Below are 18,518 nucleotides of genomic sequence, written 5' to 3'. Positions count from 1 at the left end.
ACCCCCAGCTAATTTTTTTTTTAAGTTAGTAGAGGCAGGGTTTCACCATGTTGGCCAGGATGGTCTCAATCTCCTGATCTTGTGATCTGCCTGCCTTGGCCTCCCAAAGTGCTTCAATTACAGGCATGAGCCACTAAGGCCAGCCTAAAAAAATTCTTTAAAAATCAAGTAACGCTGGGTACGGTGGCTCACACCTGTAATCCCAGCACTTTGGGAGGCCGAGGCGGGTGGATCACGAGGTCAAGAGATCGAGACCATCCTGGTCAACATGGTGAAACCCCATCTCTACTAAAAATATAAAAAAGTAGCTGGGCATGGTGGCATATGCCTGTAATCCAAGCTACTCAGGAGGCTGAGGCAGGAGAATTGCCTGAACCCAGGAGGTGGAGGTTGTGGTTGAGCCGAGATGGCGCCATTGCACTCCAGCCTGGGTAACAAGAGCGAAACTCCGTCTCAAAAAAAAAAAAAAAAGAGATCGAGACCATCCTAGTCAACATGGTGAAACCCTGTCTCTATTAAAAATACAAAAAATTAGCTGGGCATGGTGGCGCGTGCCTGTAATCCCAGCTACTCAGGAGGCTGAGGCAGGAGAATTGCCGGAACTCAGGAGGCAGACGTTGCGGTGAGCCAAGATCATGCCACTGCACTCCAGCCTGGGTAACAAAAGCGAAATTCCGTCTCAAAAAAAAAAAAAAAAAAAAAAAAAAAATCAAATAAAGCCGAGTGTGGTGGCTCACGCCTGTAATCACAGCACTTTGGGAGGCTGAGGCAGGCGGATCACGAGGTCAGGAGTTCAAGACCAGCCTAACCAACATGGAGAAACCCTGTTCCTACTAAAAATACAAAAAATTAGCTGGGAATGGTGGCGCATTCAAGTAATCCCTGTTACTCAGGAGGCAGAAGAATCGCTTGAACCCAGGAGGCAGAGGTTGCTGTGAGCCAAAGTCATGCTATTGTATTCCAGCCTGGGCAACAAGAGTTTTTTTCAAACTGTCTCAAAAAAAAAAAAAAAAAAAAAAAAAATCAAATAAATTACCATAAGTTTGACAAAATCAGATGGGAGTAATCTAAGTGATATGGGGCTTCATGTTTGTCATGTAATCATCAGCTTGGATGATGATTGTCCTCAAGGCCATTCTTACTATAATTAATAACATTATTCATTTATTCACTCTCTCAACAAAAACAGGATGCCTCTTGTAAGTGTTAAAACTGGCACCCTGAATAAAGAGACCTCCAAACAGTCTTTGTGCAAGCAATGTGGCTGATTATTCACCTGGGTACAAAGAGGCTGAGGCCGAAAAGGGCGTCAGCGAAGTGGGGTGGGATAGGAGTTGGGTTTTATATGTTTGGGATGAACAGTGGAAAGTTATGGAAGTTTTAAAGTTGGTGGTTTTTGCAAGCTGGGAGGGGGTCATAGGGTGTGGAGTTAGGAGGTTGGGCCAAGGTCAGTTACAAAGTCCAATGGCCTTGTCAACTGAGGCTGGAATAAGAAACAATAATGTCTCAGGTTAGTTAGGCGGCACAGGGGTTGATTGTTCTTCCTTCCAGCTACTTCAGGTTTTCTAATTCTGGAAGGCCCTCCCGAGGTGTATGTGCAGCTCAAGGGGGTCACCGTGTGGTTCATGGGGGTTGCCATGCAGTCCAAGGCGCAGTCAGACCTTACATGAAGCACTTGCCAGGGCCAAGAATATCAAAGTAAATAAGTTAGCAACTTGATAGTAGGGACTCACACCCTGAGCCCAACAGAAAGGTACAGAAATTATTACAGTACAAAGTAATCAGGGCAATAATAAAAATTTGAATAGGCTGTGTTAGGTTAGACAAACCATATGCCTTGGGAAACCAGAAGAGTTTCACGGAAGAGGTAGTAGTATACAACCTGGGTCTTAAAGGACAAGCTGCATCCTTCTGGCAGAAAAGAGAAGGAAAGGCTTTCCAGCAGGTACAAAGGCAGAGAAAAGTGAAAGACCAAGTGTTCTGGGAGTAGCAGGAAGAGGCCAATAAGTAAGCTGTGAAGAGCAGCACTTTGGGAGGCCAAGGCAGGCGGATCATGAAGTCAGGAGTTCAAGGCCAGCCTAGCCAACATGGTGAAACCCCATCTCTACTAAAAATACAAAAATTATCAGATGTGGTGGCACAGGTTGCAGTGAGTTGAGATCAACCCACTGCACAGCCTGAGTGACAGAGTGAGACTCCATCTCAACAACAACAGAAAAGCTCTGCCTGGTCGAAAAATTGAAACCTATTAACAAAGATGTTGTTTGGTCAGGAGTGTTTGTTTGTTTGTAATGTGCATTTGAATCTGTTTAGGCAGCATATGCACTCTCCCCACTATACGTTTTGATCTGTCACCCAGCTGTTTCTCACAAGTCTGGTTCCTCCCAAGACCTATCTGAGTTTATGTTGCCTTTTTAGGCCTTGAAGGAGGCACTGACAGTTTTAAAGGTGGTGGGGAGACCTGGTAAAATGTTTCAGAAAAACAATGGGGTTCAGGCACGGCTGATGCCTGTAATCCCAACACTTTGGGAGGCTGAGGTGAGAGGATCACTTGAGCCTAGGAGTTCAAGACCATTGTGGGTAACGTAGTGATACCTTGTCTTTACAAAACTAAAAAATTAGCTGGGCATAGTGGGTGTACACCTATAAGTCTCAGCTACTTGGGATTCTGAGGCAGGAGGACTGCTTGAGCCCAGAAAGTCAGAGCTACAGTGAACTATGATCACGCCACTGCACTCTAGCCTGGACAACAGTGAGACCTTGTCTCAAAAAAAAAGAAGGAAAGGAAAAAGAAAGACAATGGGGGTTAGTTCTCAATACACCCTAAATAGGAAATCAAAACAGAAATTATAAAGTTTAAATAGGAACTCAAAACAGAAATTATAAAGCATTTTATACTCAGGTAAAGAACTAAAATACAACTTATGCTATGGAATAAAAGGAATTTTAAAAATGAGACTATCTAATAACCTAATGTGGAAAGATCACTGAGGGGAAAAAAGCAAGTTGCAGGTTATTTGCAGAGAGGGGATTGTGAGTGAGAAGGCTGGGATGAGAGAGTGAACAGTCTTTTAGCCTCTTCAGTAGATTTTTTTTTTTTTTTTTTTTTTTAAGAATTTATTTATTTGAGACAGAGTATCACTCAGTTGCCCAGGCTGGAGTGCAGTGGCCTGATCTCGGCTCACCACAATCTCCACCTCCAAGGTTCAAGCAATTCTGTGCCTCAGCTTCCCAAGTAGCTGGGATTACAGGCACACACCACCATGTCCGGCTAATTTTTGTATTTTTAAAAGACAAGGTTTCACCATGTTGGCCATGCTGGTCTCAAACTCTTGAACTCAAGTGATCCGCCTGCCTTGGCCTCCCAAAGTGCTGGGATTAAAAGCATAAGCCACTGTGCCTGGCCTAAAAAAAAAGTATTTATATATATATTTTTATTTTTATTTTTATTTATTTTTTTTTTTGAGATGGAGTTTCGCTCTTGTTACCCAGGCTGGAGTGCAATGGCGCGATCTCGGCTCACCGCAACCTCCGCCTCCTGGGTTCAGGCAATTCTCCTGCCTCAGCCTCCTGAGTAGCTGGGATTACAGGCATGCGCCACCATGCCCAGCTAATTTTTTTTGTATTTTTAGTAGAGACGGGGTTTCACTATGTTGACCGGGATGGTCTCGATCTCTCGACCACGTGATCCGCCCACCTCAGCCTCCCAAAGTGCTGGGATTACAGGCTTGAGCCACCGCGCCTGGCCTCTTTATATATATTTTTAAAAGGAAATAATTGGCTGGGCGCGGTGGCTCAAACCTGTAATCCCAGCACTTTGGGAGGCCGAGGCGGGTGGATCACGAGGTCAAGAGATCGAGACCATCCCGGTCAACATAATGAAACCCCGTCTCTACTAAAAATACAAAAAAAATTAGCTGGGCATGGTGGCGCGTGCCTGTAATCCCAGCTACTCAGGAGGCTGAGGCAGGAGAATTGCCTGAACCCAGGAGGCGGAGGTTGCGGTGAGCCGAGATCGCGCCATTGCACTCCAGCCTGGGTAACAAGAGCGAAACTCTGTCTCAAAAAAGAATAAAAATAAAAAAAATAAAAGGAAATAATTACCTTTGGGGTCAGGTTGGAAGATAAATTATGAAGGGAAAAAACTGGAAGCAGGGAGACCAATTACAAAGCATGAACAACCCAGTTAAAAGACCTAAGCCAATAAGAATTCTGTATAAATGAAAAGTACTATTTGAGAAATTAGAGATAAAAACAGGATATGGTGATGATTGTGAGATCGTAAAGGAAATCAAAGATAACTTTCCAAGGTTCCTAAAATTTCCAATTTTCCTACCTATACTCCAAACAAAATGTGAACTCTGTTAAAACAATTTTTACAACTGTAGGATATTTTGTAAAGGTGGGGGAAGATGCATGAGTAGAATACCTCTGTTTTCAAATAAAAAATAATTTTCTCTTTACAGTTTCTCAAGAGATAGCTTTCTACCAATATCTCCAAATTTTTCCACTTTCTAACATCTAAATAAATTAAATGTGAAGTACATGGGAACAACAGAAATAATCTGAATAAAAACTCAAGCACTTGTAGTGCTTTCAGGGGCTGGGGAATCACACAAAGATGCGAATTTGCACCCCACCTCTCCCATTTCTTAACTGTGTAGCTTGGAGCAAGTTACTTTAGCCTCTTTGAGCCTCACTTCCTTTGCCTATAAATAAGAACAATAAAGACCTCTAAGGATTGCCTGTAGGATTACAGGAAATAAAGACTTAAAATGCATAGCAGAATATGGGCTCCAGATAAATGCTTATTTCTTTACCAAACTCAGGTTAGAGTAAAAATTGGGATGACTTTTTAAAAACTGATACATATCAGCCGGGCGAGGTGGCTCAAGCCTGTAATCCCAGCACTTTGGGAGACTGAGGCGGGTGGATCACAAGGTCAAGAGATCGAGACCATCCTGGTCAATATGGTGAAACCCCGTCTCTACTAAAAATACAAAAAATATTAGCTGGGCATGGTGGCACGTGCCTGTAATCCCAGCTACTCAGGAGGCTGAGGCAGGAGAATTGCCTGCACCCAGGAGGCGGAGGTTGCTGTGAGCTGAGATCGCGCCACTGCACTCCAGCCTGGGTAACAAGAGCGAACTCCGTCTCAATGAATAAATAAATAAATAAATAAATAAATAAATAAATAAATAAATAAAAACTGATACATATCAAGAATCTTAAACATGTACATACTCAGTATCTATCATACCACTCTAGATCATAATCCTTGTAAATAACCCTAAAGGGCCAGGTGCTATAGCCCACGCCTGTAATCCCAGTACTCTTTGAGTCTGAGGTGGGAGGATCACCTGAGGTCAGGAGACCAGCCTGGCCAACACGGTGAAACCCCGTTTCAACTAAAAATACAAAATTAGCTGGGCGAGGTGGCACATGCCTGTAATCCCTGCTACTCAGGAGGCTGAAACAGGAGAACTGCTTGAACCCGGGAGATGGAGGTTGTGATGACCTGAGATTTCGCCACTGTACTCCAGCCTGGGCAATAAGAGCCAAACTCCGCAACAAGAGCGAAACTCCATCTCAAAAAAAAAAAAAAAAGGAATAATAATAATAATTATAAAAAACCCTAAACAGGCTGGGTGCCGTGGCTCATGCCTATAATCCCAGCACCTCGTGAGGCCAGGGCAGGTGGATCACAAGGTCATGAGTTCAAGAGCAGCCTGGCCAATATGGCAAAACCCGTCTCTATTAGAAATACAAAAGTTAGCAGGGCATGGTGGCACGAGCCTGTAATCCCAGCCACTTGGGAGGCTGAGGCGGCAGTGAGCTGAGATTGTGCCATTGCTCTTCAGCTGGGGCAACAAGAGCAAGACTCCATCTCAAAAAAACAAACAAACAAAAACCCCTAAACACTAAAAAGGTTTTATTCACAAAAATGCTCACCATGGCATTATAGATAAAGCCTAAAATCTGAAACAACTTTAATAGCCAACAAAGGGAAGAGTTAAATTACTTAGCCAAAAAACTTTACATTCACAAAATTACATTCAAATTCCTTGCAGAGCATTTATTGTTTTCTTTTGGGTTATGCAAGTAATACATCAGTTACCTGTGGAAAATACAGAAAAGCACGAAGAAAATTAAAATCACCTATAAAATGAAGAATTTTTAGTAAAAAAGAAAAATAACAGACTGGGCATGGTGGCTTACACCTGTAATCCCAGTACTCTGGGAGGCCAAGGTGGGCAGATCACGTATGGTCAGGTGTTTGAGAACAGCTTGATCAACGTGGCAAAATACCATCTCTACTAAAAATACAAAAAATAGCCGGGGATGGTGGCATAGCACCTGCAATCCCAGCTACTCAGGAGGCTGAGGGAGGAAAATGGCTTGAAGTCAGGAGGCGGAAATTGCAGTGAGCCAAGATCGTGTCACTGCATTCCAGCCTGGGCAACAGAGTTCGACTCTGTCTCAAAAACAAAAAACAAAAAACAAAAACCCCAGAAAATATCTGCCACATTAAATGAAAAAGCGTAACTCAAAATTAAAACTACAGTATTAGGCCGGGCACGGTGGCTCACGCCTGTAATTCCAGCACTTTGGGAGACCGAGGCAGGTGGATCACCTGAGGTCAGGAGTTCAAGATCAACCTGGCCAACATGGTGAAACCCCGTCTCTATTAAAAATATAAAAAATCGGCTGGGCGCGGTGGCTCAAGCATGTAATCCCAGCACTTTGGGAGGCCGAGGCGGGTGGATCACGAGGTCGAGAGATCGAGACCCACCTGGTCAACATGGTGAAACCCCGTCTCTACTAAAAATACAAAAAATTAGCTGGGCATGGTGGTGCGTGCCTATAATCCCAGCTACTCAGGAGGCTGAGGCAGGAGAATCACTTGAACCCAGGAGGTGTAGGTTGCAGTGAGCCAAGATCATGCCACTGCACTCCAGCCTGGGCAACAAGGGTGAAACTCCATCTCAAAAAGAAAAAAATAAATAAAAATAAAAATGCAGTATCAATTCAACTATACTTTAAAAAAAATCCTAGGCCGGGCGCAGTGGCTCATGCCTGTAATCCTAGCACTTTGGGAGGCCGAGGTGGGTGGATCACCTGAGGTCAGGAGTTCAAGACCAGCCTGGCCATCATGGTGAAACCTCATCTTTAAAAAAAAAAAAAAAAAAATCCTAAAAACAGCTTAGGTTACATATCAAAATATAATGAGTACTTTATAATGGATTGTAAGACTACAAAGTCTAGCTTTTTTCTTAATATTATTAGAATAATTTCTACATTTTGTATAACAGGCATGCTTTACTTCAGAATCAGAAAAAAAACCACCAAATGCTTCAAATCTAAGAAAACAACCCAGATGCAAATCACAAAATCAAAGGCCAGTGTATCCTGGACTGGAGTTCCAACATCAATATGACTCCAGTATCAAGATGAAAATATTAGTAGTGAGTCCATATCCATAAAAATATGTAAAAGAAAAAATTTAAAGATTATAAATATAACAGGGCGACAAAGTAGAAATTCCATAATAAATCTGAAATGAACATCAGCCTAACAGGGACTTCAAAATGTTCTACTTTTTTTAGACAGAGTGGTCAGGGAATCGAAAAAGAAAAAACAGAAAAATTCAAGTTTCCTGATCTCCATGAATTTACAATCTAGTACAGTAGATAAACAAGTGTGGAGGAGGGAAGATTTCCCTCTACCTCCTGAGGGTTAGGTGACTGAAATAAACTAACAATGAGCAGATTAGGAGAAGAAAAAGTATACAAATTTGTTACATGTACAGGGCATCACAAGAAAGAAAAATAAATACCCAGAACCCAGTAAGACTGAGAAGCTTTCTTATTCTATAGAAATTACAGAAATAATTTTTACATATAGTTTAAAATTATAGAAATAATTATATTTCTATATTTTTTATAGGCAACTTAGGGGAGAGTAAACCATACACATTATTCATTTATTTAAGATTGTGTGTGTGTGTGTGTGTGTGTGTGTATAACTCCTGGGCTCAAGTGATCCTCCCTGTAGGTACACACCACTGCACCCAGCTTAGTAAATGATTCTTTTTTTTTTTTTTTTTTGATACGGAGTTTCGCTCTTGTTACCCAGGCTGGAGTGCAATGGCGCGATCTCGGCTCACCGCAACCTCCACCTCCTGGGTTCAGGCAATTCTCCTGTCTCAGCCTCCTGAGTAGCTGGGATTACAGGTACACACCACCATGCCCAGCTAATTTTTTGTATTTTTAGTACAGACGGGGTTTCACCATGTTGACCAGGATGGTCTCGATCTCTCGACCTCATGATCCACCCGCCTCGGCCTCCCAAAGTGCTGGGATTACAGGCTTGAGCCACCACGCCCGGCAGTAAATAATTCTTGAGAAAGAAAAAAAAAATTAATGGGCCCTCAGAAGAACAGGTGACAGTTAAGGTTGTCTGTCTGCATGTGGTATAGACCACCAGTCTCATTTCCTATAACAGAAATTCATCTTCCCTGGTTGATGAGCTTAACAGGGAAGGTATTCATGACAATAGAGTTCCTTCTTTTTTTTTTTTTTTTGCAGGCTGGGTGCAGTGGTGCGATCCTGGCTCACTGCAACCTCTGCCTCCCTTGTTCAAGCCATTCTTGTGTCTCAGTAGCAGGGATTACGTGCGTCACCAGACCCAGCTAATTTTTCTATTTTTTTTAGCAGAGATGGGGTTTCGTCCTGTTGGCCAGGCTGGTCTCGAACTCCTGGCCTCAAGTGATCCACCTGCCTTGGCTCCCAAAGTGCTGGGATTACAGGCATGAGCCATAGCACCTGGCCTAGAGTTCCTTTTGGAGGATGCGTCTTTAGGTAGATGAAGGAAGTTCAGAGACAGCCCTCCATCAGCTGTTCCCCAACTGCCTTCAGTTTGAGGTCCAAAGCAGCATATTTTGGGGTGGTGTTTCCTGAACTTCACAAGCTATACATCTTGCTATACATATCTATAATAAGAAAAACTATCGGTAATAAATATCCCCAAATGCTAAAGGAACAAGGAGTAAAAACAACATGCTGGGGAATCAGAAAGGCTTTATAGGGTTTATAGATCCCAGAATAGATGGGCCTGAAGGATGGCCAGGCTTTCTTTTCTCTGTTTAGGATTTCAAGGGATGACAGTATTAAAAGAAAAAGTTAAAGAGGGAACAAAGCAATAGAAGCCAGAAAATACCAGGAAAATGGAGGATCACCAAAATTAAGGCTGCTTGCTTTAAATAGCCTTTCAGCAACACCAAATTTCCCTTGTCCAGTTCTTCCCACATCAAGGACTCTTCTTATCTGTAATTTGATCTCTAGTGTAGAGCAGAAAGGGGTTCTATGCAGATCTCTGGATAGGTATATCTCCCACTGTAAATTAATAACCTTGCATGTGGATTTACAATTCAGCCTCCAGAGTTTGGTTAGAGAGAATCAGTCCCCTAGAGCCTGATTACCTCTGAAGTCACGAAAAAAGGAAACACACACATATACACACACACACAAAAAGGAGTTTCTGCTCTAGCAAACTGAAAGAGGTCACACTATCTGAGTCAATATTCATCAGGCAGGTTTTACCCACCTAGAGATCAAGAGCAAAAGACAATGTTTTTGCCTCAGGGGCAGTAGAGATGGTACAGTGGAAAAGGCTTAAAAACCACTAACCTGTCAAAAAGGCAGTGGAAAACTGAGTAGCAACAACAGGTGTTGCGTCCCCCAGGCCTTGTGGAAGCAAAGCCTACCCACCCCAGCTGTTGCAGAGAAAATCACAACAGAAAATGTCATTTCTTACCCATTATTTTGAGTCTGTTGGTGGAGGGGGAACCAAATAAACTAGAATAAGTTGGAGAAGAGTCCCAGGAAGGTGTGTAATAAAAAAAGAGAATGGACCCTTGGCAGGTGGGAAGTTAGTGAAACAAGTCCCGTAGAATCAAACATGAAGTTAATGACCGGGCACGGTGGCTCATGCCTGTAATCCCAGCACTTTGGGAGGCCAAACCAGGCAGATCACTTGAGGTCAGGAGTTCAAGACCAGCCTGGCCAACATGGTGAAACTCTGTCTCTACTAAAAATACAAAAATTAGCTGGGCATGTAATCCCAGCTACTCGGGAGGCTGAGGCAGGAGAATCGCTTGAACCTGGGAGATGGAGGAGTTGCAGTGAGCCAAGACTGTGCCACTACACCCAGCCTGGGTGACAAAGTGAGGCTCTGTCTCAAAAAAAAAAAAAAAAGAAAAAAAGAAAAAAAAATAGAGCCATTAAAATTCTCTCTCTCTCACACACACACACTCTCAAACACACAAACTTTTCTTTTTTTTTCTTTGAGACAGAGTTTCGCTCTTGTTACCCAGGCTGGAGTGCATGGCACAATCTCGGCACACCGCAACCTCCGCCTCCTGGGTTCAGGCAATTCTCCTGCCTCAGCCTCCTGAGTAGCTGGGATTACAGGTACGCGCCACCATGCCCAGCTAATTTTTTGTATTTTTAGTAGAGAAGGGGTTTCACCATGTTGACCAGGATGGTCTCGATTTTTTTACCTCGTGATCCACCCGCCTCGGCCTCCCAAAGTGCTGGGATTACAGGCTTGAGCCACCGCGCCCGGCAATCTTTTCTTAAAAAATCAACTCAACTACGCCGGGCGCGGTGGCTCAGGTCTGTAATCCCAGCACTTTGAGAGGCCGAGGCGGGTGAATCACGAGGTCAAGAGATCGAGACCATCCTGGTCAACATGGTGAAACCCCGTCTCTACTAAAAATACAAAAAAAATTAGCTGGGCATGGTGGCGCATGCCTGTAATCCCAGCTACTCAGGAGGCTGAGGCAGGAGAATTGCCTGAACCCAGGAGGCGGAGGTTGCGGTGTGCCGAGATTGTGCCATGCACTCCAACCTGGGTAACAAGAGCGAAACTCTGTCTTAAAAAAAAAAAAAAAAAAAAAAAAAAATCAACTCAACTATATAAAGTGCTTGAGTGTCTGAAAAATTCAACCATGGCTCAGTGTTTCATAAACAGACCTGCTGCTCTAAGGGGAGAGTTAAGGTGATGAGTGTGCTTAGAGAGGCTCACAATTAAACAGTATATATTCTTAACGTCAAAAAGTACAATTTCATTTTTATTTAAAGTTCTCTACACCATACCATACACAGATTCACAAAAACATATTATATTTACATTAATAAACAGAGCATAAATATCAAGATATCACTCAGCGTTTTAACTTTTGGAATTATAAGTAATAAAATGACACAAACATTTTAAAAGCCATAAACTCCCATTTCAACTAGGGCTGAAATTGTTTGAACATAGGTAGTAAATAACAAATCGTACACTGGAAATATGATAAATATGGTACTATTCTGGACCTGACTATAATTATTACATTACTTAGAAACAAAGTAGAGAGATAATTTAGAGTCTACCTACCCTACCCTGAGACAGAGGAAATGTTGGGTGGGGAGGTATAAAAAAAGAAGGCAGATACACTTTTACTCTTCCTGGAAGACTCTCAGATAGAAGAAACATAGTACTAGCCTAGACATTGCTACAATTATTACATGATCTCTAATCAAAGGAAAGGAGTATTTTAGAGTCCATCATTCCTTGAAATAGAGATGAAAGATTAAGGAAGAAAAAAAATAGGGCAGATTTTGACTTCTCTGGTTAAGTTCTGGATAAATGAGATGACTATGATACACATTCAAAATCAAGTGATACTACAAAGAGCACCATTTAATTCTTTTTTTTTTTTTTTTTTTGAGACGGAGTTTCACTCTTGTTACCCAGGCTGGAGTGCAATGGCGCGATCTCGGCTCACCGCAACCTCCTCCTCCTGGGTTCAGGCAATTCTCCTGCCTCAGCCTCCTGAGTAGCTGGGATTACAGGCACACACCACCATGCCCAGCTAATTTTTTTGTATTTTTAGTAGAGACGGGGTTTCACCATGTTGACCAGGATGGTCTCGATCTCTCGACCTCGTGATCCACCCGCCTCGGCCTCCCAAAGTGCTGGGATGACAGGCTTGAGCCACCAAGCCCGGCAAGCACCATTTAATTCTACCATACAGAAAGAAAAGGATGGTTTACCTAATAAAATTAGTGTTGCCACAATTGGTTACTCAGCAGAAAACAAATCAGGTCCCCCAATCTCACCTGCCAATTACAAAAATATTTCAGGCCAAGTGTAGTGGCTCATGCCTGTAATCCTAGCACTTTGAGAGGCCGAGGTGGGAGGTGGAGGATCACCTAAGGCCAGGAGTTTGAAACCACCTTAGGCAAAATTGCAAGACCCAGTCTCCACAAAAAAGTGGGGTGTGGTGGCTCACCTGTAATCCCAGTACTCTGGGAGGCTGTGACAGACATATCAACTGAGGTTAGGAGTTTAAGACTAGCCTGGTTAACATGGCGAAATCCTGTCTCTACTAAAAATACAAAAATTAGCTGGGAATGGTGCACACACCTGTCATCACAACTATTCAGGAGACTGAGGCAGGAGAATCACTTCAACTCCTGAGGCAGAGGTTCCAGTGAGCCAAGACCACACCACTGCACTCCAGCCTGGGTGACAGAGTGAGACTCTGTCTCAAAAAAAAAAAAAAAAAAAAAAAAAAAAAAAAAAAAAATGCTGGGAGTGGTGCTGTGCACTTATAGTCCCAGCTACTCAGGAAGCTGAAGCAGGAGGACCAATTGAGTGCAGGAATTTGAGGTTGCAGGGAGCTATGATTGCACCACTGTACTCCAGCCTGGGTAACAGATAAAACCATCAAAAAAAAAATAATAATAATCCTGCCGGGCATGGTGTCTCATGCCTGTAATCTCAGCACTTTGGTATGCTGAAGCGGGCAGATCACCTGAGACTAGGAGTTCAAGACCAGGCAGGCCAACATGGTGAAACCCTGTCTCTACTAAAAATACAAAAATGAGCCAGGTGTGGTGGGCACCCATAATCCCAGCTATTTGGGAGGCTGAGGCAAGAGAATTGCTTGAACCAGGAGGCGGAAGTTGCAGTGAGCCAAGATCGCACCACTGCACTCCAGCCTGGGCCACAAGAATGAAACTCCTGTCTCAAAAAAGAAAAAAATTCCATTCCAGGCCAGGCACAGCAGCTCATGCCTGTAATCCCAGCACTTTGGGAGGCTGAGGTGGGCGGATCACCTGAGGTCAGGAATTCAAGACCAGCTTGGCCAACATGGCGAAACCTGATCTCTAATAAAAATACAAAAATTAGCCAGGCATGGTGGTGCATGCCTGTAGTCCCAGCTACTTGAGAGGCTGAGGCAGAAGAATTCCTTGAACCTAGGAGGCAGAGGTTGCAGTGAGCCGAGATTGCACTACTGCACTCCAGCCTGGGCAACAGAGTGAAACTCCGTCTCAAACTAAATACATAAAAATAAAAAATAAATTCCAGATAGACCAAAGATCTAAAAGTAAAAATAAACAAATAAACACGTTGGCTGGGCATGGTGGTTCACACCTGTAATCCCAACACTGAGAGGCCAAAGCAGGAAGATTGCTTGAGCCCAAGAGTTTCAGACCAACCTGGGCAACGTGACGAAACCCCATCTCTACAACAAATACAAAAATTAGCCAGCCTGGTGGTGCACGCCTATAGTTCCTAGGAGGATCACTTGAGCCCAGGAGGCAGAGGTTGCAGAGAGCTGTAATCATGTGGCTGCACTGCAGAGCAAGACTCTCTCAAAAACAAAACAAACAAAAAGAGGCCCGATAATTCCGATAACATAACATTCTTATTTTTCTGTATGCACAGCAACCCATTAAGAAAAGTCAAGAGACAGGCCGGTCAGGTGGTGATTCAGGGCTGTAATCCCAACACTTTTCGAGGCCCAGGAGGGCAGACAAGGTCAGGAGATCAAGACCATTCTGACTAACATGGTGAAACCCTATCTCTACTAAAACTATAAAAAATTAGCTGGGCGTGATGGCACGCGTCTGTAGTCCTAGCTAATCAGGAGGCTGAGGCAGGAGAATCGCTTGAACCCAGGAGGCGGAGGTTGCAGTGAGCCCAGATTGAGCCACTGCACTCCAGCCTGGGCGACAGAGCTAGACTCCCTCTCAACAACAGCAACATAAAAAAGTCAAGAGACAAATGAAAGAAAATACAACCCATTACACAGGTAAAGGAGTTAATATCCATGCATACAGAACTTGCAGAGAGTGATAAGACAACCCCTATTTTTCTCAAATGAGCAAAAGAGATCCATAAGCAACAAATAAAAAAGCCAGTACACACAGGAAAAAAAAAAAAAAAAAGTCACGAAAATGCCGGACACTGTTTTTCACCCATCAGATTGGCAAAAATGAAAAAGACTGATAATACCAGTCATGGCAAGGGTAAAGAGAAACAAGCACTTTACTGCTGGTGGGAGTATGAAATGTTCTACTCCTACTGAAAAATGACCTGGCATTATCTAATACAATAAAGAATACATAGACTTCTTAACTAAATATTTCAATCCTGGATTGCTAAACTACAGAAATAAAACCTGGATTACATAAAAATATGTGTACAAGTAGATTAATGACAGTATTACCTATACTGCCAAAAAACTTTAGATAACCTGAATGTCCATTAACAGGAGGAATAACTAAATAATATGGTAGATCTATTTATTCTATGGAATATATAAGGGAGTTACCAAAAATGATGAGTAAATCTGTAAGTATTGATCCCCATGGTATACTCTCAAATGAAAAAAAGCCAGGGTGCAAACATTGTGCAGTATGACACCATTTGCTAAAAAAGAAAACTTTGTATATGGTTCAATGTTTTCATGTTTTAAATTAGTAAAGTATTAGTATTAAGAAAGATGAGCAAAGACATTGCTGGTTTTTCCTGTGTAAACCTTTGTTTGACATTTTGCAAATTACAAGCTTTGCTTTTACAAAAAAAAAAAAAAAAAAAGGAAAAATCCATTTTTGGGGGGATCTGTTTTATCTACGATACCCACATATGTAACCAAGGTTTCTGCAACTTACCTGGGCCAATAATGATTTAGGAACACAAAGAGGACATCAGATTAGGAATGAAGAGCCAGAGATAAATGCATAAAAACCCAATAAACTAATTAAAAGAAAAATAAAAGGCCATTTTAAAACACAAATAAAACTACTATTCCATGAGAAAAAGGGGAAAGGCTGTTGTCCTGCCTTGGCTAAACATCTGAGTAGTTATTTGTCAGCAGAGCTTTGCTGGTGAAGATGTCCATCTATCAGACCCTTATTAACAAAAATTCCAATCAACAGTATCCTGACTCCTTTTTTTCACCTTTCATCTTAAGGTAGCACTTGGCTTTGTTACTATTTTCCAAAAAAAAAAGTTTCATTAAATGGATCAGTACTATATTTTATAGCATATCTGAATTAAAATGTATTTAGAAAGAGTATATTCGTAGAGCCTAAAATTGAGAAGTGTGTTTTCAATCACTTCAGAAACTCATTCATGCAACCCTCAATTACTCATCCTTAAAAGGGGGCGCCCTGCTAGGCATTACTCAAAACCAAGCATGCCTGAAAACATGTTAAACATAACTGAATGAAAATCTGCCCAATCACAGGCCAGCTGCTTGCAAACTCCACCCTAGAGTACGGGAAGAACACTTTTGATTGGAAGACAGTTGTGTTTACTACCGTGTGTGGTGCAAATTGGAAAGGTCCACATGCCCACGGTCCAAAGGAAATCTCTTTTAATGAGAAAAACAAAACGGCCCGTTCTCATCCTACGCTAGTCATTGTCATTAATAGAACCTCAACAAAACAGCAATTCTTGAACAATTTTGCAAGCTGGTGAAAAAAAATCTAAAGGCTCTGAGTTTTGGTCTGGCTGTTTTCTCATCTATGTCCCCGTATATACATGTAAGACAAGCATAAACGTATTCCCAAAATACAAACCTGCCTTTGCCTCTATATTCACACAGCCCCAAGCAAGACCTCAACATAGTTGTAATGTTCTTTGCTTTAATTTCCAAGAATCAGTGCAACTTTTCACTTGGTTTGAGAACCCAGTTCCATGGGCTCAGTGGTAAAATTCCTTATTTAGCTTAGTGGGTGTCCAGCAAGGAAGTGAGCTTCAAAAACCTCTGCCCTTAGGGAGCACAGCAAACAACAAAGTGAATGGGGAGCCATTTCAGGTGCAGAGCTCATTAGCAATTCATCTGATGGAGGAAACGAGACGACCATTGTAAAAAAAAAAAAAAAACAGAAAATAAATCCCAATGAATAGCTAGGGCAAACTAGGCCTTAGGTCAAAGTATGCATATAACAGTGGATCTTAAGTATGTTTTGCCTCCAAGGGGTAGAAAGAATCTGAAATGGACACTTCTTTTCCCATCCCAGCCATCTTTTAAAGAAAGTGCAGAGGACTAGAGATCCAAATCCCAGTCTTAATCATCATTCCATCCCCTATCTTTTTTCTATCTTTTTGCAAATTTGCCCCACTGAGGCCTCATAAATGTCCTAGCAGCATTTCTTATAGAGCATGAAGAAAGATCAAAGCAAATGAACCCAAGCAGCAGAAACAAAGCCTAAGCCATCCACAAGAAAAAAAAAAAAAACAAAAAAAACCCATAAAGCTTGTATATTAGTAAAAAAGGACAACGTAACACTGTTGATAAATAGGAAAAATGAACCTACATTACTTCCAAAGCTCACAAAGTGCGTTCTCGTTTATATCTGCAGAAACAAGTTCATTAAGAAAATTTGCTTTCTGCTTGCTGATCTATTACATTCCAAAAGAACGCCCCCCAACACGCACACACACCATTTTTCATAGCCTTATCTCACTAGAGAAGCTAGGGCCCCTATCAAAATGAGGAAATAAAGTGGCCTGACAAAACTTAAACACTATATTTTGCCGCCACATTAACGAGAATAACACATCATGATCGCGAATGCTGGTTAAGTTGTATGACTGAAAACTTTAATCACAAAACACACCAAGGCAAGCATTCAAAAGGGGCCAAGCCCAAACACAAAGTTTCAAAACAAAACCTCTCCCAAGGTTGGGGGAGTAGCTGAGCTAGAAGCAAAAAGCACCACCCAGCAGCCCCGTTCGGCTACTAAGAAAGACCTCAAACTTATCAAAAACAGCCACAACTGCAGCCCCTGTCACCCAGAAACGTAAAAGAGGAGAGCTTGAGACAGTGCTGAGAGCTGGCCTTTCTGGAGACCGCCAGGCCGAGCCCAGCTTAGACAAGGAGGAAGTAACTGCCGGATAAAAAAGCCCCGAACAGCTCCAACTGCAGCCTCCGTGCCTCCCATAGCTGCCCACATTCCCGCCCCACTTGGGGCTCTGGGAGAAAAGGAACAGGGCGCAGGTCTCCTGGGAGAGGCTAGGGACCACAGGTCCGCGTCTTCGAGAGGGCAGTGGCAACACTGCCCGAACTCTGAGGCTCCCGGGAGCTCAAGATTCGAGAGCCTGCTCCGCAGGCGTGTTGGGGGGAACGCCGAGAAAAGGGTCGCCCAGGAGGCGGGGCCTGCCGGCTGCAAGCAGCACCTCCTGGCGCCCTGGCCGCCCCCCGGGGGAAACCGGGGCGCACACCCCGACGCGGAAGCCATGCCGGCAAGAGCTCGGGGTGCCGAGGTGCCGGCGGGGGGCGCTAAGGAGATCTGGGGGGCACGGAAATGGGTCACCCCCATCCCACCGCCCCCTCACAAAGGCCCCCGGGGAGGCCGCCCGCAGGCCCCGCAGCCCCGGCCTCGAGTGCCCGACTCGGCCGCCACTCACCGCTAGGTCCTGGGGCACCGCCCCGCTCATGGCCCGCACCGTGCCGGCCCGCCAGGCTCGAGTGCGCAGCGCAGGCCCCGGATCTCCGCTCGCCGCCGCCGCCGCCACCGTGGGGGCCGAGGCCGAGGCTGAGGCCGCAGTGTCCGCGAACAGAAGCAGCAGCCGCTTGCCCACCGGGGAGGCCGCCGCGTCCGCCATCGCCGGGGCCGGCCTGACCCGCGCTCCCGCCCGCCGCCTCCCACCACCTCCGCCGCCAAGCGCCCGATCCGCCCGCAAGGCCTCCCTCCGCACCACCCGCGGCCGCCGTTCCCCCCCACCCCCCCCAACAGCCACCACCAACCACCGGCGCCGCGCAGCGCCCCCCGTGGCCGGGAGCGGAGCCGCAGCCCGGGCCCCGCACAGCGCCCCCCGCGCTCTGGAGCGGGGCGGCAGCTCTTGGCCCCTCGCCGCGCTCCGCCCCAATCTCCCCGGGGCCTGCAGTGCCCCCTGCGGTCGGGAGGGGAATTACAGGTTCGGCCGGGGCAGGGAAGTGGGCGGGTCCTTCAGCTCCCCCAGGGCACCATCCCTGGTCTCAGTCTTCCTTTAGGGAGTCGTGTATCTGAGAGGGCCTTAGCTTGCTCTCGTCAGACACCAAAGACATTTACGGGGTAGGGGGTTGAAGAGCAAGGTACCTAGACAGTGGATGTTTTTGAGTTATTTAGTGTGGCTAATATACCCTCATTGATTTCCTAACCTGAAAATATGAGCTGGCCTAACTT

General features: G+C 44.3%; 1 protein-coding gene across 2 annotated transcripts in view; it reads right to left on the bottom strand.

Annotated features, from left to right (window-relative positions):
* Positions 1 to 18,064, bottom strand: part of KDM3B (lysine demethylase 3B) — an 85,428-nt gene extending 67,364 nt beyond the window's left edge. For both annotated transcript variants that reach the window (XM_039472120.2, XM_039472121.2), the window contains exon 1: positions 17,761 to 18,064. In XM_039472120.2, coding sequence (XP_039328054.1) covers positions 17,761 to 17,958 — 198 coding nt within the window. In that variant the 5' untranslated portion in view covers positions 17,959 to 18,064. The remainder of the gene's footprint in view (positions 1 to 17,760) is intronic.
* Positions 18,065 to 18,518: the final 454 nt, after the last annotated feature.

The sequence above is a fragment of the Saimiri boliviensis genome, chromosome 1 (assembly GCF_048565385.1).
Source record: "Saimiri boliviensis isolate mSaiBol1 chromosome 1, mSaiBol1.pri, whole genome shotgun sequence".
Classification (NCBI taxonomy): Eukaryota; Metazoa; Chordata; class Mammalia; order Primates; family Cebidae; genus Saimiri; species Saimiri boliviensis.
Note: the sequence above shows the minus strand (reverse complement) of the source record. Positions and strands in the feature narration are given on the sequence as shown.